Source organism: Microcebus murinus, chromosome 15 (assembly GCF_040939455.1).
Source record: "Microcebus murinus isolate Inina chromosome 15, M.murinus_Inina_mat1.0, whole genome shotgun sequence".
Lineage (NCBI taxonomy): Eukaryota > Metazoa > Chordata > Mammalia > Primates > Cheirogaleidae > Microcebus > Microcebus murinus.
Window position 1 is genome coordinate 24294175 of NC_134118.1, and position 24973 is coordinate 24319147.

General features: G+C 38.3%; 3 protein-coding genes across 5 annotated transcripts; 1 reads left to right on the forward strand and 2 right to left on the reverse strand.

The window, feature by feature from the left end:
- Positions 1–1745: 1745 nt before the first annotated feature.
- H1-6 (H1.6 linker histone, cluster member) lies at positions 1746–2430 on the reverse strand. Its single transcript, XM_012741317.2, has one exon. It carries the CDS (start codon positions 2412–2414, stop codon positions 1773–1775), a length of 642 nt encoding a protein of 213 aa, XP_012596771.1. The 5' UTR covers positions 2415–2430; the 3' UTR covers positions 1746–1772.
- Positions 2431–8766: 6336 nt separating this feature from the next.
- LOC105858301 (histone H2B type 1-C/E/F/G/I) lies at positions 8767–20248 on the reverse strand. Of its 3 annotated transcripts, none has more exons than XR_012923225.1 (2): positions 19326–20248; positions 8767–10160 (listed from the first exon to the last, which is right to left on the reverse strand). XR_012923225.1 is itself a non-coding variant. In XM_012741332.3 (2 exons), the coding sequence occupies exon 1, from the start codon at positions 20198–20200 to the stop codon at positions 19820–19822; it is 381 nt and encodes a 126-aa protein (XP_012596786.1). In that variant the 5' UTR covers positions 20201–20248; the 3' UTR covers positions 8767–10160; positions 19811–19819. The 3 variants fall into 3 exon arrangements, 2 of the variants coding, with proteins under 2 accessions (XP_012596786.1, XP_075866629.1); XM_012741332.3 differs by having other exon boundaries at positions 19811–20248; XM_076010514.1 differs by lacking the exon at positions 8767–10160 and adding an exon at positions 12106–12262 and having other exon boundaries at positions 19811–20248.
- Positions 20249–20446: 198 nt separating this feature from the next.
- On the forward strand, positions 20447–24141 carry LOC105858298 (histone H2A type 1-C). The gene is made up of 2 exons (XM_012741328.3): positions 20447–21038; positions 23025–24141. The coding sequence occupies exon 1, from the start codon at positions 20523–20525 to the stop codon at positions 20913–20915; it is 393 nt and encodes a 130-aa protein (XP_012596782.1). The 5' UTR covers positions 20447–20522; the 3' UTR covers positions 20916–21038; positions 23025–24141.
- Positions 24142–24973: the final 832 nt, after the last annotated feature.

Here is a 24973-nt window from a genome sequence, read left to right on the forward strand (position 1 = left end):
GAGCGCGAACAAATGATGCCAATAAAATGGCTTCATAAAGTACGCATGCGTGTTTGAGATCATTCCAAGAACTGTAGTTTGGACTTAAGTTGGATGGTTTAAGGCATGTTGCATAAAGGTCCTCACCGTTTGACTCACAGTATGCCGCTGCCGGATATGTACATGAAGCCTTTTTAGCGATTATTGGATAGAAGTAGTTTAGCGAAGCGAAGGAATAGATTTTATGACCATTATTTAACTATTGGCCGAAACAAAGCGGTCTAATAGCCACCCCACACCCCTACTGGAGGCAGAACTTTGGCTGGTTCTGTTTTTAACCCGACTCATGCCAGGTGCCGGAAGGTGTGAGGAACAAAGGTGCACAAAGCCCTGTCTTGGTATTTCCATAGTGTTGGGAGACTGGCAAGCTGCTGGACGAGGCCAGTCGTTTATCCTCCTCGTTGTGATGAGGGTCAGGAGTCAGCCCACTGCTGGAAACTCCGGTTAGAAGGGCTCACTTCTATGTCAGGCAAGTGAAACATACTCTGGCACCATCCTCACAACTCCAGTCTCATAGAGAAACAATGGCTGTTATTAATATATCTAAGCAAGGAACATACTGTTTTTCTATTTTAGGACACTATTTTTTTTAAGAGGCCTAATTATACAAATGAGTCTAGAAAGGCGAGGTCCTATTGAACCATTTGGACATGTTCATATATGAAATAATGCACTGCATAGTTTTGCAATGGGTTTTATTCAAAGTAGTCCCAAATACCACAAACCAAAATAGATTAACATTAGTATAATTTAATATTTATGATGATTGTTAAGCAAATATGCTATATAAGAAATTAAGAGAAAAGTGAAACTAATTTTGTTTAAAATTTAAGAGAAAGGTTCTTTAGCTCGGACCCAGAATTTTCCTAATACAATTTTTGTGATTTAGGAAGGTTGAATTCAGACCCTAACTGTGCAGCCTCAAACATTTCCATAAGGGTTCTTAACATTTTTTCAGACCGCGGAATACTCTTGGAGTCCCATGAAGCCTATAGCCTCTTTTCGTAAATAAAATACATAAAATAATACATAGGATTACAATAGTATTAAAATAATTATTAAACCACTTTAAAAACATGACAGTAATATGTGCATCTTTGTTAATGTATCATAAAATGTAGTAACAATGGTATTTTGGAAATGAGCATAAACACTATTTCAAGATTCTTGTAACTTTACTGAAAATATTTCTGATTTCTATCAGTCCCAATGTTAGGAAATTCTAAATTTTAGGTAAAGGTTAATGGAAATAGAAGAATAAAAAGAAATTTCCTAACCCATATTCTGGGACACTTTAAGGGGTCAAAAACCCCTTTGAAGTCTGTGTACACCATGTTAAAAAATCTGTTATGATACCACAGGAAAAGGCAGACTGGAATGCAGCACTTAAGTTTTAAAAATAAATACAAAAATAAATAAGCAAATCAAGCTATGTATGTTCAGGCAAATAAATTCCACTCCCTTCCTAAACATTTTGTATTTCCAGAATTTAGACAAGTCCTATTCCAGAACACAATTTAGTTTCTCTGGATTGCACATCCAAGTATTTTAGTTTCTGGACCTGTTTGCATTATATGCGTAACAGGAAACCATTTATTTTACCCCGTCAGTCTAACTTTTGTTGTGAGTTAGGCTGACTTATAGAAATATCCAGTGTCACACTCTTTTGAAGTTACTTGGGTGGCTCTTAAAAGAGCCTTTGGGTTCTTTGGAAATTGGCTTGAGGAAGCTCTTCACTTCTTAGATGCTGCCCTTCTAGGATTGACTTTATGCTGGGTCAATTTTGGCTTCGCAGCTTTGGGCTTCCCAGGCCTCGCCTTTGCTGGGCTCTTCCGCTGTTGCTTGGCTTTGGTTCCTTTAGCCTTCCTTCCGCTCCTCACAGCTTTTTTAGCTGCAGCTGCCGCCCTCGGCTTCTTGGCTTTCTTATTGGCCTTGACACTCTTTGATGGTTTTGAATCCCTAGATAAAGACAACTTTTTGGTCTTGTTAGAAGCTGACTTCTTGACTTTGCCCTTGGTGGGTTCAGGCGCAGCCTTCTTGCTGAGCTTGAAGGAGCCAGAGGCACCGGTACCCCTGGTCTGCACCAGAACCCCCTTGCTCACTAAACTTTTAAGGCCTAGCTTGATACGGCTGTTATTCTTCTCCACGTCATAGCCAGCGGCCGCCAGCGCCTTCTTGAGCGCAGCCAGCGACATGCCCACTCGGTCCTGTGTCACAGACAGAGCTTCAATTATCAACTTAGACAAAGAAGGATTTGGGGCCTTGCGACTTGCGCCCGACAGACCAACTGCCTTCTTCCCTCGCTTCTTGGCTGGAGACTTCTCCATAGTAGCAGGAACAGACTCGGCTACAGCTGCAGGAGCCGTTTCAGACATCCCAGCACCGAAGAAGAGAAAGTAATAACCACGGAGAAGCGTAAATTGCCGCGGGGCCTCAGGGCCTTATATAGGGCAAGGCGCGCTGTGATTGGTGCATTGCCTAGGCACCGCCCCCGCCCCTCAGAGGAGGAGCATTTGTGTTTCTTTTACCCCGAAAAATTGAATCCTGCAAAACTCCTCTGTACCTAATCTCCTCGGTTCTACTGCTGAATGATCCGTGGGGACTCAGATTTTACATACCTTTTCACCTTTTAATGAAAAATGACCCTGCATGCCAAAACTATTCAAGAAAGCCCTCGATTTTCAGCCAAATTCAAGGCCAAGAACAAAACTTCCTCTTTTCCTTGTAAAATCAAATGTAATTTTTTGCAGGAGACTTATCTCATCTCTTCTGAGTGGTCTTCTAAATGGGTGGCTTCCAATGGGTGGAGAAAATAAATTATTCATGCCATGATTGTATTGAAAATAATTTATATATGTGAGGGAAGTAACACAGATCTCTTAGCTGTCTCACTGCGGAGTTATATGTATAGAATTGTCTAAAAACTTCAGAGGATGACCATATTTAGGTAAGTGCAATCTAATAAACCAGAGTTTATAAGGCACATGGGTGGTCTGTGATTAAAGCCACTTCCCTGTCTCTGAGCTTTATAGAAGACTCAAGGATGGTATCTGCTTGGCCAAAATCAGTCCACCCTCAGGTCTGGTATCTTCAACTGAGTTTTGCTTCTGGTTTCCTTTATTCAACTCCCCTCCATTCCCCTTTTCCCTTAGATAAACAGACACAGTGCCTCCCCTCAATGAACTATAAAACTTGAGGCAGGAACCCTTGCCTGAAGAATCCAGGAGAAACCACAGGACCTGATCTAAGATGGGGCTGGCAAGCGTGGATGCAGAGCTGTGGGAAAAGGGTTGTTGAGAAAATGTCCAGTATGCTCCCCTGAGGCCAGCTTCGACTGGCCTTTATGAGAAGTCTGGAGTTAAGAGTTCGCTCGTGAAGGCCAAGGCCTTTCTGGAGGATGCTGACGGAGCAGTGTAGGGTGACCAGAGCCTTAGGGTTTCAGCAAAGGGAAACCCTTTGTAAGGGCCATTTTGTGAAGATCCCCAAATACTCCTGTGACAAATTTGGTAGTTCTTCTGTGAGCCAGGGAGCCATAAGAGGTTTTTAATTGAAGAGTTTGTTGTATTGTTATTGTTGTAGTTGTCTTGGGTTTAGAATTATTGCGTAAATCATTAGTGAGAAGGCCCAGCTTCGGAGTCTATTGCAGTAGTGTCAGATTGCCAAAAGATTTGCCTGAGGCACGGGGTGGGAAAGGGGAGGGTGAGTCTATATTTGAAATATTTCTGAAGCAAAAGCCAAAGGATGAGACTTCTACCTTCTGATTGTAAAGTGAGGTAGAAAAGTCTCTTTTTCTCTTTCTATCTCAAACATATACACACTCACACACACAAACACCTGAAACAAAAATTCAGAAAACAACACTACTAGTCTATTTCATTTTTAAAAAAACACTGGTTGCAAATCATGAAACTGACTTCACAACATACTAATGCACTATGACCCTCAGCATGGAAATATTTCTCTTGATAGAGACTACAGGTACATCTTTCCAAGAACTCTTTGTTTTTATACTTACTTGGTTTCTCTGACCCTTGGTAATCCCTGAGTGTTTGTATCATTAATTGTAAGTGCCTTAGGGGTCAAATTGTGGCTCAGGTTGATCTTTATATTTACAAGTTAACCAAACATATCGTTCCATGCTTTAATACTAACAGAATTGGAGAATTTAGACAATTCTTAGATTCCATAATTTAAGACCCAGAAAAAGAACCATGATTCATATTTTGCATTAGACTAAAAAGGTACCATAAAAACAAATAACTTGTACACACACACGCACACACGTATAGTATACAGTGCTTAGCCTGTGCCAGTCATTGTCCTAAGTTTTTCTCTTTCTCTTCCCCAAAATGTTGAAATTCATTTTATAGATGAAGAAACCGAGGCACAGGAATATCATGGGACTTACTCAAGATCTTAGAGCCAGTGAGCAGGCAGGACAACTAGGATTTAAGTCAAGAAGTCCCGCCTTAAAAGGCTTTGCCCCTCTTTTCCTCTCATTCTTGGGGCTCTCCGCAGTAGCTGCAAATATTACATATATTGGGGTCTTTTTTTTCCTTTTTCACTTAGTATGTCAGGACTTATATGTTCATATGATAACATTTTTAAATAACCTTTTTTTGTGTGTGGAGCAATACACATGTATTTTTATTTGTAAAATATTTATATTTTTAATACATAAAATAGAATTTTATTTTTAAAAATTCTCTATTGTGGGAAATTCGGTCCTCTGAACTTTCATTATTGAAATAAAGCTCCCATAAACATTATCTTAGATAAATTTTGATTGGCATCTGTAACTTCTCAGTAGTAAATCAATGAATGCAGTCACAAAGAAAATAAAAGGAACTATTTCTTTAAAAAAGTAAATAATAAATTCATATCTCTGGTGATATGAAAAGTGTACAGCCTATTTTTAATATTAATTTTACATTCTAGTCTGTAATTTTTGGTAATATTTTCACATATTTTTATTTCTGTGTGTGTGTGTGTGTGTGCACATAAAATAAAGGCATCAATTAATTTTGCTGTGCTCTGTGAGATTAGCAGGGTCTCACTTGCTCCACTCCTGTATTCACTTCTTCTGATATTTAGACCTACTTTTTAAAACTAGTACTTCCTATTCATATGCTTGTTCCTTTTTCAAGAACTATTTTTGAACTTTATATTTTGTTTGCAATCTTCACAGACATTATTTCACAGATCAGCCTTAACTCTCAGTTCATCTGATTTCATCATTTTTGAATTATTTTGATTGCTTTATTTTGTTGAACTATTGAGTAACGAATTTGTTTGTATTGTAGAAAGGTTATGTGAACAATTCCATGTTTTGTAAAAATCATCTCTAAAATTCTCCAAAAGTCAAGTATTTATTGAATATTAAATGCAGGTATGATGCTGTTTCAGGGCTGAGGAACAAAAAAAATCATATTTTAACTAAAAAATATTATTTGATCAATAAACTAAAGAAATTGCCATTTATTTTAGCAGATCAGATCTAACATATGCAATGACAACAATTATTAGGTGCCTAAATCACTGTCAAGGGTAATAATTGTCTCAGGGTCTCAAGGCAGTCACTTTGAGAGATGGCAGGAATACTGTCCTCTCTATTGTTGGATGAATCCAAATGATTCATTCAGAAGGTTTCTCTTGCTCTTTTGTAAACTACACATCTTCCAGAGTCCTGGAAAACATCTAAGAGGAGAGAGGAACCAAGCTTAAGGCCACCACTTAATTAGGATGCACTGAAAATATCTGACCTGGAAGAGAAGTTATTTGCAGAGCTGGAAAATACAGCTGGGGGAGCCATCTAGGTAATCTTATTCCTGTTCTTCCTGACATTTCGACCTCTCTTATTAGTTATTTATTTGTAAGTAAAGACATATCCAAATCCATGACAGCATCTATTGTTTTGAGACTGTTTGATAAAAGCCATTCTTACTGGGTTAGGTGATATCTCATTGTGGTTTTGATTTGCATTTCTCTGATGATTAGTTATATTGAGCCATATGTTTATTGGACATTAGTTTATCTTCTTTTGAAAAGCTTCTGTTCATGTGAGAAAGGAGCCCTTACACACTGTTGGTGGGACTGCAAACTAGTAAAACCTCTATGGAAACTAGTATGGAGATTCCTCAAAGAAGTAAAAGTAGACCTACTATTTGATCCAGCAATCCCAATACTGGGTATTTACCCATAGAACAAAAAGTCATTTTATCAAAAAGATACTTTCCTGTAATGTTTATTGTAGCACAATTCACAATTGCAAAGATGTGGAATCAACCCAAGTGCCCATCAGTGCATAAGTGGATTAATAAGATGTAATATATGTATACCATGGAGTACTACTCAGCCATAAAAAATGAATTAATACCTTTTGTAACAATATGGGTGGAACTAGAGACCATTCTTCTGAGTGAACTATTACAAGACTGGAAAAACAAACATAACATGTACTCACTATTAAATTGGAACTAACTGATCGGCACTCATGTGCACAGATGGAAGTAAAACTCAACAGAAATCAAGCAGGTGAGACTGGGGAGGAAGGGATGGGTGAGATCATACCTAATGGGTACAATGTACACTACCTGGGTGATGGGCCTGCTTATAACTTTGACTCAAGCAGTACAAAAGAAATCCATATAACCAAAATATTTGTACCCCTGTAATATTCTGAAATAAAAAAGAAAAAGACACATACCCACATCATGGTATTTCTTAATTTGTGACTAATATGTATAATGCTAGCCACACAGACTAATGTTCAAAATGTGTCTATGATCAGCTTATTGCTGGATGACTGGAATAATTTTTCCAAGCTACATGAGCCAGTTTTTGAAAGCAAAGAGACACAAGCATTAGAATTTGGGTGAATTTTCTATTGTACTGCAATCTGGAATATGGAATAATCAGATAAAAACATGGGGTAAAACGACCCTTGCTAATAATGAAGGAAATTTAATTTGAGTTTTTTTGGAGGGGAGGCAGTTGGGTTGACAATGCTTCAAAAAAAAGTCTTTGTAAGTATGAATGCTATAAAACAGGAATTTCCATATTATGTTGAGATTGTAAATTGGCATAGTTCTTCTGAAGTGTAATTCGGCAGTGTATATGTTAAGGACGTTAGAAAATGCTTTTCACTTCTGATTTAGTATTTTCTACTTTGAGAAGTCTATCCTAAGGAAATAATCAAATATTTGAACAAATATTTACGTACAAAGATACATGATCTGTATGACCTATAATGCATAAAAATGAGATTCAATTGAAATAACCAATAACAGAATCATATAAGTATTGACACATTCATAAATAAATATTACAAATCCATAAAAATTATTTCTCAGAATATTTAGTTACCTAAATATATATAGCATGACAGCTACATTTGCTTTATATATGATATATATTTATTGTATGTACAACATATGTATTCATATTCTTGTATACATATATCTTGCAAGCATATAAAAAGAATAGGAGTTACTTTTTTTTCTTCATATGTTTCTCTTTTCACAAATTTTTAAAATGAACATTTAATATTTTTATACTCAGGGAAAAAAAAAGCTAATGTTTTAGCCAGGTGCTTATTGGTCCTTCCTTGATTGTTCAAAAAAATACCTTTGTTTATCCTCTTCTAGTATCACTCAAGTTCATTGGTTTATTTGTGAGATAAAATAGTGTCTAGCAGTGACAAGTAGTGAAAACAACATGTCTAAAGGCTGTTGCCTCCTCATGTAAAAAGAGAGAGATTTATTGATTCACTTCTGTAATTCACTAGACATCTGATATTGTACTTGACTCTGAGAATAACGATAATAATGATGGTGGCTAATGTTCATTGGGTGTTTCCTCCATGCCAGGCAGTGTTCTAAGCACCTTATAGATATCAATGTATTTAGTCATTACAACAACTTATGGGTAGCTGCTGTCATTCTACTTGCTTTATAGATGAGAAACTAAGGCACAGAGAGGTTGAGCTTCCCAGGTAGCACAGCCTCTGCAGTAAACCCACACTCTAGCGCTGGAGTCTGGATATTCTCTTAAATACAGGTCACATTCATTGTGACTGAGTCAGTGTCCTGGAAGTTCCATTTGATCTAAGTCTTGAAGGATAGGAATTTGTCAGATGAGAAAAAGAATTAGGACTTTCATAAAGGAGACATAGCGACAAAGTCCAGGTGGTAAGGATTGTCCAAGATGGGAACATCTGTTTGGTGGTGAGCCCTGGGGAGCTGCCTATGAGGGATACGGAAGGTCCCTACATGACAACAGGTTATAGAGCTTATGCTTTTTATTCCCACATGGGGCAGCTGTAACAGTTTCCAGAAACTTCCCTTCTCATCAGCTCATCCCTCTGTACTGCTGGCAGAGGAAGTCACCCCCATGTCCCTCACCTCCACCTTCCTTTAAAATAAGTAAAGCTAAATGAAGTATACCTAGTGGAAAATCACCCAAATAAACATTTAGTATGTTTCTTGGAGTGTTACAAAATACATTTTCCACCTCATCTTGACAAGTTAATAAAGGTAAAACTTTATGCTCTCCGTGTGTCCAAATCCAATGCAGGGAAATGAATGAAGGGTTTGCTTAATAGGGAATCCCCTTTAATACCTGTGGGCTGATACATTAGTCTGGCTAGGAGGTAGAGGTTTCTGTGACAAGTGTTCACACATTCAGCTAATCTGAAGGCTTATAATTGTGATTCAAGCTTCACACAGCTAACACCCAGACATCACTTTACTTTATAAAGACAGAGGCTTTTGCTATCTCTTTTGCATGTACTTGAAAAACAGTAGTCAAAGTCACATTTAGGTAGGCTTTAAAAAAGATCTCCCTGGAAACAAAGCCCGACGATGGTAGTGGGGGTGGGCATGGGGGAGGCAGTCCTCTCTGTCTAGTTGATGAGCGGCATGGTGTCTCCAACAAACCTTTGACCACCTCTGCTGACTCAAGGTGTGATGTTCCAAAGGTATCTATAATAGACTCATGGTTGGTTCAAATATAGTAGTCTTAACAATTTCAAGTGTCACATGTTCTTTTAAATACTGTTGAAAAGGCACCAAATTTAAGGACTGTGCTTGAGGAAACCACAGCTCTCCCACCATGTGCTCATACTCACTTTACACCTACCCTCAGAAGCTCACACCCCTAATGAGGGCAGTGACAATGGTACTAGAGAATGAGGGAAAGGTACTCAAAATAGTTCAGAGGTAGAACCAATGGGGCTTTGATTTCTCTTATTTTCTTTACTACTTGTTTATCCTTGCAGGGATTCTTATGTACTTTTCTTGAGTTAATACAGTATACTGCTTAGAATAGTGCCTGATACATACAAAGGGCCAGCTACTATTGTTATATTAAGCATTTACATTAAATGTTAATATGAATATTATCATGTTTACTACTATGCCTAATCCCCCTTTCCTGCTTTCCCTTTCCCCTTTTCCTAGCACTTACCCTTTCTTACATTCTATATAATTACTTATAATAACTATTGTTTGCTGACTATTTTCCCCAGCTGAGATGTAGGCTCCATGAGGGTAAGGACTTTGTCCTTTTCCAAGGAGACAGGCATTGAAGATGGCTTCTGAGCAGCTGAAGGTATAAGAGCCAGATGATGGTACTTCAGAATGAGAGGGAAGAAACCCCTCCTTAGATCCTCCCAAGACTCTGTCTACATTCTCTCTGTGCTAGATATTGTAACCGGCTGATGAGAAGTCATTGTGAGACCTTTTTAAAGGTACAGAGAGTTAGAGGAAGAGGGAAAAGGAAAAGCATTAGAGGGGAAGTACAAAGAACTGGGCAGGATGACAGACAGAATTTGCAGCCAGAAAATTCATCCATGAAGACTTGTTTGTTTTTCTGGCCTGGGCACACAGCCAGTCTGCATTCCCTGCTTCCCGGGTGGGTAAGTGGGCCTGTGACTTAGTTTTGGTCCAAAGGTGGACAGAAATAATGTGTGCCACTTCCAGGCCTGACTTATGAAAAATCTCTTTCATAAGTTTCATAAATTTTTCTTTCTTCTTCAGTCTGTGGTCCAGATGTTGAGGCTGCAGCAGAGACCTTTGAAACTCCAGGATGCTGAAGGTACAAGATGGATGGAGACCTTGTCCCTGAAAGATCATAGAAGTGAGCATTAAACAATATAATGACATAATAAACTTTTATTGTGTTTAGACCTAAGTTTCAGGGTAGGTTTAATACAACAGCAAGTGTTACTTATTTTGTGTTTTGTTTTGTTTAAGAGATGGTATCTTGCTGTGTTACGTAGGCCAGACTCAAACTCTTGGGTTTGAGGGATTTTCCTGTTTCCACCTCCCTTGTAGCTGGGACCACAGGCACTTGCCACCATTCCCTACTTCCTTACCTTGTTTTGATCTGAGGTTTATCTATTGAAACAAACTCAACATGGCCATCCATAATAGCACAGATCCCCACCAGTCTATCTTACCCAGGCTTTACTCCCAGATCTAGTCTTTTATTCAATTATTAACATATATTATCCCCTAGCAAACCTCAGCACCTCAAAACTTTTTATACACTAGCTGGTTCCCTAGAGACCATCTGCTGTTGGGGTCTCATGCTTAGCATTTCATTTGTTGGATCATCAATGCAATTCCTCCACCCTTACATAGTCCTACCTAATCCTGCTTTTTTTTTTTTTTTTTTTTTCGTTTTTCTCCATGACACTCACCTTGTAATAGACCAAATATTTGCTTATTTATTATGTTTTTCTGTCTTACTCTACTAGAGTCCTAGCTTTCTGAGGGTAAAGACTTTGTGATGTTTTTCACTGACATATGCACATGTAGAATGGTGCTTGACACATAGCAGGTATGCAAAAAAATTATAGAATGAGTTGATAAATTCGATCATTTTTGTGTCCCAGTGATAACAAAACTGTGGCTCAGTGATAGGGATATTGTGTTAACCAAATCAAAGCTCAGAACCTTTTGAGCGTGACAACTAGACAAGTAATGACAATTGAGGGCAGATTGTGCAAAGGTTACACAAAGCCGTTGGGAGGAGGTGGTCAGAGATACCACCTAGGGAATACAATGCCCATGCTAATGCTTGCAGAATGAGTAAGAGTTTCTGAGACAGGAAACGGAAAAAATATACATATATCAAAAAAGGAGGTCCAGCACATGTGAAGATCAGGAAACCAGGAAAAGTTGGGTGTGTGTATACGTGGCTGCTGTACACAGCATGGCAGAGATAGGAGCACAAGAGGCCCCAGAGAATGGGCAGGGGAAAAGCCATGTTTGTGTTTAGAGTATCCTAAAGGCAAGATTAAGCTCTTTCAGGCCCATTCCAGGCCACCCATGACACTCCAGCTCAAATGCAAGCAGGATGGAGACCCTTTTGCCCCTTCTCCTCATTTTCAGCTGATTAAAATTCCCAATCCACTCAGCCTTATTTATGTCTAGAATTGACTGGGCCAACTTCAATCTCTGATTCTTAGATCCTAGAATCCTGAGTACTCTACCCTCCAAGCTCTTACGCTGCTGCCTGCTGGGCATCTTTGAGCCACACTTGTGGCTAGCAGGTTTTCTTCCATTCAAAATTGCAAGCCTGTATTGTCTCTGTAGAAGTCTTAAATACACAATTTTATTTTTTTAATTTTTAGAAATATACTTCAGTGCATTAAAGCCCAAATGTGTGGGTATTTTAAAATCTAGTACTCAAGGTCCATCACTCCAATTGTTTAAGTAAAGTCCAACAATAAAAGGGGCGCATTATACCTTTCAGTATTTTTATGTGCTATCCTGTAGCTGAGTTTGGGCTGATAATAGTAGAGAAAAATGTGAGAAGAAAATTAAGAACAAGGTATAAAGGAAGGGAGAAAGGGAAGACAGGAGGGAGAAAAGAAAAGTAAGGACTGGGAAAGGTGATCACGCCCTGTAATCCTAGCACTTTGTGAGGCTAAGGTTGGTGGATTGTTGAGGTCATAAGTTCAAGATCAGCATGAGCAAAATAGTGAGATCTCATCTCCACAAAATAAACTTTCTTTCCAAGTCAGGCAAGTGTAATTAAAAAAAAATTAAGTTAAAGAAATTTTTTTAAAAAGTGAGAAAACTTTATTCTTATTGTTTTTGAATCCAATTCTTTTACTGTTGGGAGAACTTGATATGGTCAGAGGACAAGTCTAGGGTTGTAACTGATAAGGACAAGATTTTACTCCAGGGTTGGCTCCTGTAGATATATCTGTCTCCTGAAAGAAAGAGATGAGCACCATCATTTTTGTTCCTTTATCCCTTCTGAACCAGTAACAAGGAGATCTAATAACAAAGCATGAACAACCACAGCCAGATGTAGCCTTATCTATTAATTATTCTACAGACTGCTCATTTGATAATAATATTACACGAGTCTTTAAATGAGCCAAACAAAGTCCCATTACTATTATTATTTTATTCTTCTCAGAACTGAGGTTGGGGGTAGAAAGAAACAAGCTCATTCTCCAGATTTATTACCTTTCTCCTAATTTATAATGAACCCACAGTACTTGAGAATATGTCAAGCTGATTTTCAGAGCCCAAAGAATTCAGTCAGACCCTAGAATATTTCACAGGAAAGGTCACAGACAGCTGTATACTCTGTCAAATTTAATTTTATGCTTAGTCAGCCAGGATTGCACAGGGTGAAAATTTGGAAAAGCTAACTAATTTTTAGTATCTTTTAATTTAGAACAACTGAGACTGTCTGGCAAAGTGTTAATTACATACACTCTTTTATTCCCTCAACCTATTGGACCAAGGTAAACACAATACAATCAGTTGGAATTTTTATATCGAACAATTTGTGAAATTCCTATCATTTACAAAAGGCCAACTCCTACCAAGGTCTTAAGTCATAAACTACTTCAAGTTCTTTTAGGAGTGTAGGATGGTTATAAATAAAATTTGTCAAACAGGAGCAAACAGTGCTTTATAAGCATTAAAGATCTTTACTCCTGGCACACTTCTAGAATATAGCAGTTATTGCCACCATCCCCATGGTACAGAAGAGGATAGTGAGGCACAGAGAAATTAAATGACTCACCTCAAAGTCTCACAGCTAATAACCAGTGATCTGGGAGTCAAACTTGAAGATTCTGTGTTCAGAGACTTCACTTTTTTCATCATGGAGCAATGCTGTGCAGTCATGTTACTGGCATGATATCATTTCTGGGATAAATATTCTATATTTGCTACTTTATTTTCATCTCATCTTTATGTTTATGTAATTATTACCACCCTAAAAGCTCAGGATGGTTGAGTTGGTTAAACAGTAACACATTTAGTTAATTATTAGCACACTGTTTACTTGTTCACAAAGTATATCAAGGAATCAATTGATTTGATACAACAAAATTAAAAAAAAGAATAACTTATATAACAGAAACAGTGAGAAAAACCTGTAGACTCTCTAGAAATGGTATATTTTGTTTGCCCATATGCTCTAAAGGCATATTCCTAAGGACATACATAAGGACATAAATAATAAATTTCAGTAGAAAAGAGTTTGGTATGGATAGTCTGTCCTTGAATAAATGAAGAAAATTTTTAAAAGAAAACAATTAATGATTCTCTAGAAACTCTTAAGATTGGCTGCCTGCAGCATCATGACAGGCTGTCTCTGTAATATTTTCCACTGACACTCGAACATTTCTTAGGAGGGCTATGATAGAAATTTCTGGCACCAGAGTTCTCAACTCCCCATTTTGGGTACAAAAAGGAGTGAGTCAACCATGTGGGTTTTAGTCTTTTATTGACAATGGCTTTGTAACAACATGTAATCATCTGTATATTAAACAAAGAAGGGCCAAAAAACAGTTAAATGGGTATAATCACAAATATTATAAAAACTATTTCAAATCCTTATTGCCTTTAAGAAATTAATTAGCTAATCTTAGGAAAATAGGTCTCAAAGTCAGTTTGCTCAACTTCAGTTAAACAAGTTCAATTTTCCTGATTATTTCAACTCTATTTCAGACCACAGTCAGAAATAAATTATGTAGCTAGCATACATTCTTGTTTTGAAACTTTTAGTCAAGGTATAAAGGTCTTTGTGAAAAACATATAAAAAGTTAGCATGCCACACTCTTAAAGATTGAGACTCTGGGAAGACTAATAAAGGAGAAAAGAATAAAACAGAATAGTACCACAGGAAAAAGAAGAAAGAGGTTGGTTGGTTACTCTAGACCTCATTTTGATCTATAGTCTCTCAGGACGGAACTTCCTACTTCCAGAATTCTGAAGGTCTCTGAAGTCTCAGAATTTTATTTCCAATGGAAGTGTATATCCAAGTAGGATTCTAATTGTGTTTACACAGAGAAGCACATATCCATCAGTTCTGACGCTTAAAAGCAATTTTTGCTAAAGTTCTGAAAATGACACTTTCCAGCATTGTTATAAAGTTGACATCTGTTAGAGTCTTTTTGAATATAGTCTTTAGCTATATAGTATGTGTATATGCTTTTTAGAAATGTAGCTTGCCTTTGTTGTATATATGACAGTATAGCTAAGATGAAACATGTCAAAAGAGGTGAAAAACCAAGTTACATGGGTCTTTTAGTGCAATTTCAAATGGTGAGAATTTTTAGGTATCTTTGGGTATAGACCATTATACCATTATCATTATTACTAGGGTTAAGAGTAAAATTTTGGCACAGTAAATTTAAACTCTTTGGCAAATTTTACTTTAAATTATCTTGTGCAATCTTCTCAGTAGTTAGGAAATGATGTGGACTGATGTGATTTGTCTAGTAAGTATACTGTTATATATATGTTAAAGTAGGTTACCTATGATCTCATTTCTTCATCATTTAAAAGTATTGAAGGCATTCTTAGCTGAAGAAAACAAAATTCATATCTCAAATTCCCAAACTGCTGGGATTATAGGTGTGAGCTACTGCACCCAGCCTGCTAATATTGTGTTTCTTGAGGTATGACATTGAAGTACTGCCCTGACTTTATAGTTTTTCAATTTATAATTATAGATAAGGGAAGATTTAGTTACTTGTTAAGTCTTTGGGCTAATCAACATTTTTATAAAATTTGAACTAGTTTGTCTTTACTCTTGGAGTTATTTTTTGTTACATGATTATAAAGTCTGGAGATCGTTGGATGACACCAAGCAGTATGAGATTTCAGATAGTTCATTTTTGTTAAGGGGGCTGGTCATATTGGATTTTATTTTTTTTTAATTTGGAAATCAGACTAGACAATTATCATTATATTACTAATGGAGATAAATCATTAGGGCTATGTTTTGTATAGAGCTATTTTTTGCACAGAATTCAGGGCATTTTCTTTTGCATTGCCTTTAATTTTAACTATTGAGATTTCCCTCTGTTAGTTGTCCCTCTGTTTTCCATGAATCATTATCCACCTTCACCATATTTATTGAGCTGTTGAAATAAGTTAGAAAATCCGTTTGTTCTCATACAAGTTAATGTAATGAACAATTTCCAGACATATCCACTGTAAGTATATCTGTTGTTAAGCATTGAGCAAAGTGACATTCTCATATCTGAGCTGTTACGTGGACTGAGTTATTGTTTATAGAATATTTAAGTTAGCACATAACAGTAACATGTATACTTTGATTATTCTTCAGATTGTAATTAGGGTTGAACATTAGACAAACCAGAATGAAACAGATTTAGTGGGATAACAGCTGTTAGAAAGTCATGAGAGTCACCTTAATCAGAAGGAGGTCTGGAAGCTGGATTTAGATTGGAACAACATTTAAGAGCTATATTAAAAAGACTGAATAATAATTTTGCAAGTGAAATGTGAAAAATACAAATATGTTGAATTACCTTGCATCCTTCTTCTTTCATTAACGTATGGGAATAAATCATTGACTACCCAGTGACTATCAAGGAAAATCCAGAGATAACTTTAGTGTAAAATGCATCTTAATAGTTTATTCCTTTGAATTTAGAGCTTGAATTTAGTATGGGTAAAAAATAAAGTAAGAAAATAGGTTATTATATTAAGACATGAACATCAATCATGGTATATAAAAACAAGAAAAAGATTGCAGTCTTAATTTAGAATGACAATATATTAATTTCAATACACTACATTAACAATAAAAATTTTCTTAAGAAATAAAGACTAAACATAGCCATTATGTTGTAGGCTCATGTGTGTTTCTCTGTAGCTAGAATAGTACCTGGTAGAGTCAGAGCTGTTTGGATGAACAGCTCTTAAATTATACAAAGGAGGCAACTGTGTTTCCTTAGGCACAAGGAAAAAGGTAGATGGTCACCCAAGACCTGCCAGGTTGTCTGGGGCCACACATATACATTACATATTCCTTTTACAAATTCAAAGTGGCAAAAGCTAGAATATCTATTGTCATTTTTCTAAGACACTCATATGTTCTCTAAGTTGTTAACTGATGGTTCTAAACTATGTAAAGATGGTAATGGCAAAGAGTAACCTTTTTAGTGATTTATATTTGTCCCTCCAATTTAGAAATTGTCCAGGTATCCAAGATTAAACATTAATTTACTCAATTTAATATTCATCTAAATTCTTAAAGTTATCATAGATTGTGAATTCAGTATGCAAGCTGACAGACATATTGAGTGAGACCTTATAATTTGTGACATATAACAATTGACAATAAAAATTAATTCTATTAGTATAATGGATAATTTATAATTTTAAAATTATAAATAAAGTGATGTTAATTCATATAACCAGTAAACCTAGTGGAAGATATTTAGCAAATTAAAATTAATTAGTTTTTTGGGTTTTTTACAAAATGAACCCTAGACTTGTGTACACTGGAATATTATGGTAACATAATTTTACATTATGATAATAACAAAAAAACTATTTTGAAAAGTAAGCTAGAGAATTGGTCAAAAAGGTAATATTGATTAGAAATATTATGTTTTTTCTCTATAAAATTATATACCAAGTATTAAAATGTTTAAGTTGTTTAAAAATAGTGTAGTATTTCTGGGTTTTTTTTCCTTATACTTTACCCTGTTAACTAAGACCACTAATTAAACTCACAGCTAAACTTTCCTGTAAAAGAGTTAATAAACAGCTGAGAATATAAATATGTCTCTGATTCCTTTCTAAGAATGATAGAAAATTCTGGTTTTCAGCGCCATATGCCTTACAATAAACTCATTACAATTTAGAAAATACTAAGTCTTTGTTTTATATGGGTATTGGAAGCACTTTTTTTTCTGATTCAATTGTCAAATTTATAATAACATCATATTTCTTCTCTTCTTTCTTTTTTTCTTTTTGGGACAGAGTCTCACTCTGTTGCCCAGGCTGGAGTGCCATGGCATCAGCCTAGTTCACAGCAACCTCAAACTCCTGGGCTCAAGCAATCCTACTGCCTCAGCCTCCTGAGTAGCTGGGACTACATGTATGCCCCATGCCCAGCTAATCTTTTCTACCGGTATATATTTTTAGTTGTCCAGCTAATTTCTTTCTATTTTTAGTAGAGACAAGGTCTCACTCTTGCCCAGGCTGGTCACGAACTCTTCTCTTATTTCTAACCTTACTTAAAGAGCCTGAAGGGACAATAATTTGGAATTATTGAATTGTAACCTTTAGAGCCTTTGGCATAGTACTTAAAGAGACAAGACATTGAGTTTCCTTGGTTTCTGTCTAGTTCTAAGTCTCTTGTTACTCCTAACATTTTCTTAAAGTCAAAAGTTACCATAAGCAGCCATTTTATATTATCTTTGACACATAAATGCTATTTTTGCAGATATTGACAATTATTTGGAGTCAGAATGAGTAAACATGAAAAAAGTTTTGGAAGGAGGAAAGAGGCATACAAACACAAAACACCAAACATGGTGGATTTCATTAAAGGCCAGAAAGAAAAACAAATCTCTGACCCTGTCTTCTCAAAGAAAGAGAATATCAACATCCTTAAACACAAATAACCCAAAAAAGATTAATAAATGAACCAGATTTCCTGTCCTTGCCACTGACTAATCACTTAATGATGTGGCCATAAAACCTTAACTAAACTGGCACTACTGCTATTAATATGTAGCCAATCAGCCAAGTGCAATCAGAATAACCAAGACAAGAAGCAAATTTGGGCAATAAAGTTTTAGTATGCAAAAGCCAGGGTAAGGTGGATAGAAAATTCAATGGGCCCAGGGCTCAACAAAGTGTACTTTCAGGCCACACATTTCTGTTGGCTCTTATTGCAAGAGTCAGGTAAACAATGTCTTGGTGGAACCTCCAGAAATAAATGGTCAAGGAGTTAATGATCAGCCTACCATTTACTTGTATCAAAGAGAGAACAAGCAATAAATTTCATCCAAGACCGGCAAAGCAGAATTTATATAAGAGAAAGGTGAAGGTAGAGGGCAAAAAACGTTGCAATTGGTCTGAGAACAGTGAATCTTGTTTGCAGTTTTTGGTTAAACTGATCAGTTGGCAGTTAGGAGTAGGTTATTCAGGATTGAACACAAGGCCTTGAATAGGGCCACTAGTGGCATAGAAAAAAGAATTCAGTTGTGAGACTCTGGAAATCTTGAGTTTGGCTGTGGAGCATGAGTGACAAACATCTGTCAGTGTCCAACATCTGGGCTATCACCTTAATTACCATAATATTCTAAATCTAAATCACATAGTATTTACCTAAAATTGTTTAAAATAATCTTTTTAAAGTAAGTTATTTTTCATTTTTAATGAAGAAAGCAAATTTCAGTCTTAACAGCTGAAAATATGTTCTAGGCTTGAATAAAATAGAGTGCTTCTACTCTTTCAACTAAAATCTTCGCCAGAAAGAAAGATCATAAGTAAAGTGCTTCAGGGAAGATGGCATTTCCCAGCCTACAAAGCGGCCTGGAGGGGAAAGTTCTCTAAGGAGACATACAGTGTGTCAAGTTTAACAGATACTCACTCCCTCCTTTTCTCCCACCTTCTGTCCAGCTTAATTGCCTTCAGTCAGTCTCCAGTGGAGGCTTGTCAATTCATCCAGCATTTTGAGCTGGCCTCTCCTAAATGAGAGCTTTTCAACAACTTTTGCATTTTGCCAGCCACCTACGAAATTTAAATTTAAGGTTTAATGCTGAGACACCACCAGACAAATTTTGGCAGAGATTGAGCACTGGGGTTCAAAAAAACAAGCGTTGGTTTGAATCTTAAGTAGATAAGCCAAGTGAATAGAGGACTACGACAAATAAAGCAGCATCTGCCAACGGTTTACGTCAACATTAGTTCTGCACTGCATTCGTCCCACTAACAAAACTATTGAGAAAGAAAAATTAGGTTAAGAGACTTTATTACCAGAACAGTTTACAAGGGCAGGAGATGCAGCCTTGTTAAAGAACAAATGTGTGCTCCAAAAGAACACAAAAGGGTTAATGTGTGTAGGAAAAAAAAGTTCCTGCTCCAGTTCTCACTCCGGTCCGCTAAGTAAATGACACCAGCTTCCAACCAGCCTTTGCTTTAGCAGGGGTAAACAGTAACAGCTATGAGCCTCTCAAGTCATAGGAATGTGCGGTTTCTTGTGGGAATGCCGAGTACGTGTGTGGCGTCTAGTCATTAAATGGCCGCTTGGCTCCATTTTGAATTTAGGCTGTTAGTTACCATTCATTTTGATTAACTGCCTTTCAGGGCTCACTATTCATTTAAAGTTAAAAAAGTAATGCTTACTGCCAGCCCTTTCCAACAAACTCTCAAACTGAATATACTGTCTGGTCACAGCTCTCTTTGTGGATATGGGGGTGGCTCTTAAAAGAGCCTTTGGTATTAAAGGGAAAGACGCTTACTTGGCAAATTTACTTGGAGCTGGTGTACTTGGTGACTGCTTTGGTGCCCTCGGACACGGCGTGCTTGGCCAGCTCTCCCGGCAGCAGCAGGCGCACCGCCGTCTGGATCTCCCTGGAGGTGATGGTCGAGCGCTTGTTGTAATGTGCCAGGCGAGAGGCCTCGCCCGCGATGCGCTCGAAGATGTCGTTGACGAAGGAATTCATGATGCCCATGGCCTTCGAGGAGATGCCGGTGTCAGGGTGGACTTGTTTCAGCACCTTGTAGACATACACCGAGTAGCTCTCCTTGCGGCTGCGCTTGCGCTTCTTGCCATCTTTTTTCTGGGCCTTGGTCACAGCCTTCTTGGAGCCCTTCTTCGGCGCAGGAGCAGACTTAGCTGGCTCAGGCATTTTAAAATCTTAAAACACCAGAAGTGTGTGAAGTGAGCAGATTTCTGCTACTTATAGGGCTTTTTATGCTAATGAGGGATTCAAAGGCCGGCTTAGTTAATTGGAAGACAAACAGCGGAGCTGTCATCCAGGGGCTGAACTATGCAAATGAAGTATGGAAATACAGCTTTTCTATTGGCTACTTGTCTACTCTCTCTCCTAACCAATCAGATAATCGGAGTTACTCCCCAGAAAATACCTATAAAAGCAGCCATGTTTTACATACTTCCTGATCTCACTTATTTTCGTGATCTTAGGAGTGTAATTATTTTTTTCGTTTGCGATGTCTGGGCGAGGCAAGCAAGGAGGCAAAGCTCGCGCTAAAGCGAAGTCTCGTTCTTCTCGGGCCGGCCTTCAGTTCCCCGTGGGCCGAGTGCACCGTCTGCTCCGCAAGGGCAACTATGCCGAGCGGGTCGGAGCCGGCGCCCCGGTGTACCTGGCGGCGGTGCTGGAGTACCTGACCGCCGAGATCCTGGAGCTGGCGGGCAACGCGGCTCGCGACAACAAGAAGACGCGCATCATCCCGCGCCACCTACAGCTGGCCATCCGCAACGACGAGGAGCTCAACAAGCTTCTTGGTCGTGTAACTATTGCACAGGGTGGTGTCCTTCCCAACATCCAGGCCGTGCTGCTGCCCAAGAAGACCGAGAGTCATCATAAGGCCAAGGGCAAGTGATTTGACAGGCATCTGAACTTGCGGAAAGGCTATCAAACCCAAAGGCTCTTTTCAGAGCCCCCCCAACTCTCTCAAAGGAAGAGCTAAACTCACTGTTTTAGATACAAAGAAAAAGTATTTAAGGTAAGTTAGCCATAACTAAAGCTAGGATAGCCAGTTATATTCCTGCTTTGAGATTTTTGGAGTAAGGGTGAGTGTTAAGAAACGGAAAATAGCTTTACCTGTAGGAAATAAAGATCTAGTGTTTGCATGTACTTCATATCTTCACGAAGTAAGTGCTCTTCTGGACGCATTTTCCAAGGTTGAATGGTTGACTATGGTCAGGGATTCCTAACTACAGCTTAAATGCGGAGATGCCCTGTGGTTTGAAACCTTCGTTCTTATTCCTTTAAATAAGTGTTCAGAAGTTTTTGAAGGCAACCTGATCGGTAACCTTTACAGTTCTCTGGCTTAGACTCCCTTGGATTTGTCCTCGTTTTAGGCTGCAGGCAGTCCGCCTTTTCTAATTTTGTTAAGTTCTAAGGTCTACTTGTGTTAATGTTCAAAGTAGTCTGAAATTTAAACAGGACATTGAAAGGAGTCTCTAAAATTGGTCCCTCGGATTTGGTATGTAATATTTTACGATAGAACGTAGATTAGAATAGCAGCTCTTCCATTTGCCAGTGGTAAGGTTCAGCCAATTTCTAACCTCTGAAACTCAAATTTTATCTGTTAAATTGGGTGTAGACTGTGCCAGTTAAACAACCTAATATCCTTAACTTGGAAGAGTTTGACATTCAACGAACTGCAATTAATACTATTATTGTCTTGAGACTTGTGGTTCCCAACACAACCGGAAAAGCAGGTAGAGTAGGGCCACAGGCCTCCCCCAAACCTTTGCTCCTAGGAATCAGGAAACAACTGCTCCAACCACAAGAAGAGATAATCTGGAACCGTGCAAGAACTGTTAGGGTCCGATTTTCCTCCATTATTTGAGTCTCGGCAAGTTTTTCTTCTGGATGATGACTCGGTTTGTGCATTGGCAGGGAAAAGAGTGAGCAGAGAATAAGAGTGGGCAAACCTTAACCAAGTCAACTTGGGAGTTAAGACTTGCCCACGCTTCATCGTGCAACTGCTCAGACTAGCCAAGCAGATGCAGCCGCTTAGTCCAATGCTCCTGGAGTTCCACTGAAGCTGTTCACCTGGAATCCCAAGTGTGTACCCGGAGAGAATTTTTTTTTTTTTTTAATCCAAGGAGATGCTTCCTGTGGACTGGTCTCCTACTTTCCAGATACTGATACCAGTTTGGGGGGGGGGGGTCCAGTCTCTTCTCCTCCTGCCTCTCTCTACCTCCTTCCACTGCAGCCACCCTCAAAGGAAAAGACATGGGTGTCCAGGACTTAAGGTGAAGGCAAAGTGGCAGAAAAACAAGTGATCACCTTGATGGCCACGTGTTAGAATTTCTGGAGAAGTTTTTAAAGTTACAATGACTCTAATTAACAGCTGGGCTGAATCATCAGACTTGGGAGGTCTGGCCTCACCAGGCTCCTGGGCCCTGTGGGCTGTGAGAACTAGATGCTTTCCTCCCAGCATTTCCTTCATGTTGGAGAACATAGATCCTTAGGTCAGAATTGCTTCATATCAGCTTTGTGATCCTTTTGATTAACGTGTCACATTGCCTTTCAACACAGCTTCCAATAGGTGCATGACCTTGGCAGTGTTGCTTTTCCTGCTTCCAACTCTTCAGGCATGCCTGTGCTCCCTTGCCATGAAAAGAACCTACCTTGGCAGTGTGGATTTTGAAATTAGAACATAGGCTGATCGAGAAAGATTATGTATTTAGACATTTACTATATGCTAGGCACATTTCTATGTACTTCCAGCATATTCATTTATTTAATCCAACAATCTTATTTTTTTTTTTTTTTTGAGACAGAGTCTCACTTTGTTGCCCAGGCTACAGTGAGTGCCATGGGGTCAGCCTAGCTCACAGCAACCTCAAACTCCTGGGCTCAAGCAATCCTTCTGCCTCAGCCTCCCGAGTGGCTGGGACTACAGGCATGCACCACCATACCCGGCTAATTTTTTCTATATATATTAGTTGGCCAATTAATTTCTTTCTATTTTTAGTAGAGACAGCGTCTCACTCTTGCTCAAGCTGGTTTTGAACTCCTGACCTCGAGTGATCCACCCGCCTTGGCCTCCCAGAGTGCTAGGACTACAGGTGAGAGCCACCATGCCCGGCCTAATCCAGCAATCTTAGAGGCAGGTTCTAGCTCTATTCTGAATTTAAAGATGAGGAAACTAAGGAACAGAACTTAAACAAGTTCCAAATTTGTTGTCTAAATTCCAACGACAGGAAGCCAGTACTTCTAACTGCCGGCTTTTCTATGTTCTATAACCACCTCTCTCTTAAGAGATTATTGTCAGAAAGATGGAAACAGTAAAAAAAAAGGAAAAAAGAAGAAAAGAAAAAAAACATGATGAGTGAACTTTGTCCACATAGCAGAATGTTACTAATGGCATTCTAAACTCTGAAGAACTTAAGGGAAGCACCAGAGGTAATTTTCCCTAGAATCTACTAGATTCTAGGGAAAATTCCTCTTTAAAGGAAGAGAGGTAAATCTTAACAATATGTTTATACTGTAAGCCCAGAAAAAAAGCCAGTACACTTTTGATTTAAAGTATGACAAGTGAAACAAAGGAACAGGTAGGAAGATGGTTTGGTAAAAAGCTATAGGAGTTGATAAACTGATTAATTGTGAGGAAAGGAGATAAAGACTTGAGTTTGAATTATTCTCTGGGATCCAATAACAAAACTTTGTATTTCATCGAGTTAGTAGGTCAAATAAATATAAGTTATGTAACTTTAATATCTCCTAAAGGTCTTATTTCCAAATAGAGTCACATTGGGGTTTAGGGCTGCAATATATGAATTTTGGGGGACACAGTTCCACACATTCCACCCTTGGCCCACCAAAACTTATATCCATCTTCCATGCAAGATCCATACATTCCATCCAAACGGCCCCCAAAGTTTTAACTCATTCTAGCATCAATTCTAAAGTCCAGAGTCTCATCTAAATATCATCTAAATCAGATATGGATGAGACTCAAGGCACAATTCATCCTGATGTGGATTCCTCTCCAGCTGTGAACCTGTGAAACCAGACAAGTTACATTTTTCTAAAATATAATGGTGGGACAGGTGTGGAATAGAGATTTCCCATTCCAAAACGAAGAAATAGAAAAGAAGGAAGGAGCGATGAGCCGTAATAAAGACTAAAACCTGGCAAGGCAAAGTCCATTAGATCTTAAGGCTTGACAATAATCTTCTTTGGCTCAAGGCCTTGACTTGTAGGCCCACTGGTGTTGCAGGGTCACCTCCATGATTAGGGGGGTGGCCTACTCCCTTTGACTTGCCTCAAGCGCTGCTCTTCAGTTTGGTGGGTTCCCACAGGGGAAGCTCTCTGTGAGGACATCTTCCACACAGCTTTGTCGGGCATCCTTCCTCCTTGAAACTGAGGTAGAGTCAGCCTTTCCTACTCACTCTCATCCCTATCCTATCTCTGCCTGGGTACTCTGAGTCTGAGGTAGGAGTGGCAGCCCTAATGATCTCTGAATTGCCTTTGGGGTCCTTCTTCCCTTTCTTGAAAGATAGTACATATTCACTATCTGGCAGTGTCCTGTAGAATCCAAAAAGTCTGACAAACTTCTTCATTCCTTCCCATTTTCTCTAATTTAGTTCAAACTGGCAGTGTCCCTGCTGTTATAATCCCATTTCCCTTCCTGACTTTTGCTGAGATGGCTGATTATGTCCATGAGTTGTACCCATTATCTCTTTACCAAATAGTTGTTCAACCATACCTCTTCAAGGAAAGCTTTCTCAATTTTTTTACAATACGGATAGGGTGAGAATTTTCCAAATCTCCAAATTCTGATTCCTTTTTGCTTAAAAATTCCTTTTTCAATTCATCTCTTTTCTCCTAGATTTTACTATAAGCAGTAAGGTAGCCCTTCAATACTTTAGAAATCTCTTTTGCTAAATATGTACTAGAATATAGTTCATCCATGTTCTT

Bases quoted from the DNA above. Each gene is read 5' to 3' on its own strand.
- H1-6 (XM_012741317.2), bottom strand. From the start codon at position 2,414: ATGTCTGAAACGGCTCCTGCAGCTGTAGCCGAGTCTGTTCCTGCTACT.
- LOC105858301 (XM_012741332.3), bottom strand. From the start codon at position 20,200: ATGCCTGAGCCAGCTAAGTCTGCTCCTGCGCCGAAGAAGGGCTCCAAG.
- LOC105858298 (XM_012741328.3), top strand. From the start codon at position 20,523: ATGTCTGGGCGAGGCAAGCAAGGAGGCAAAGCTCGCGCTAAAGCGAAG.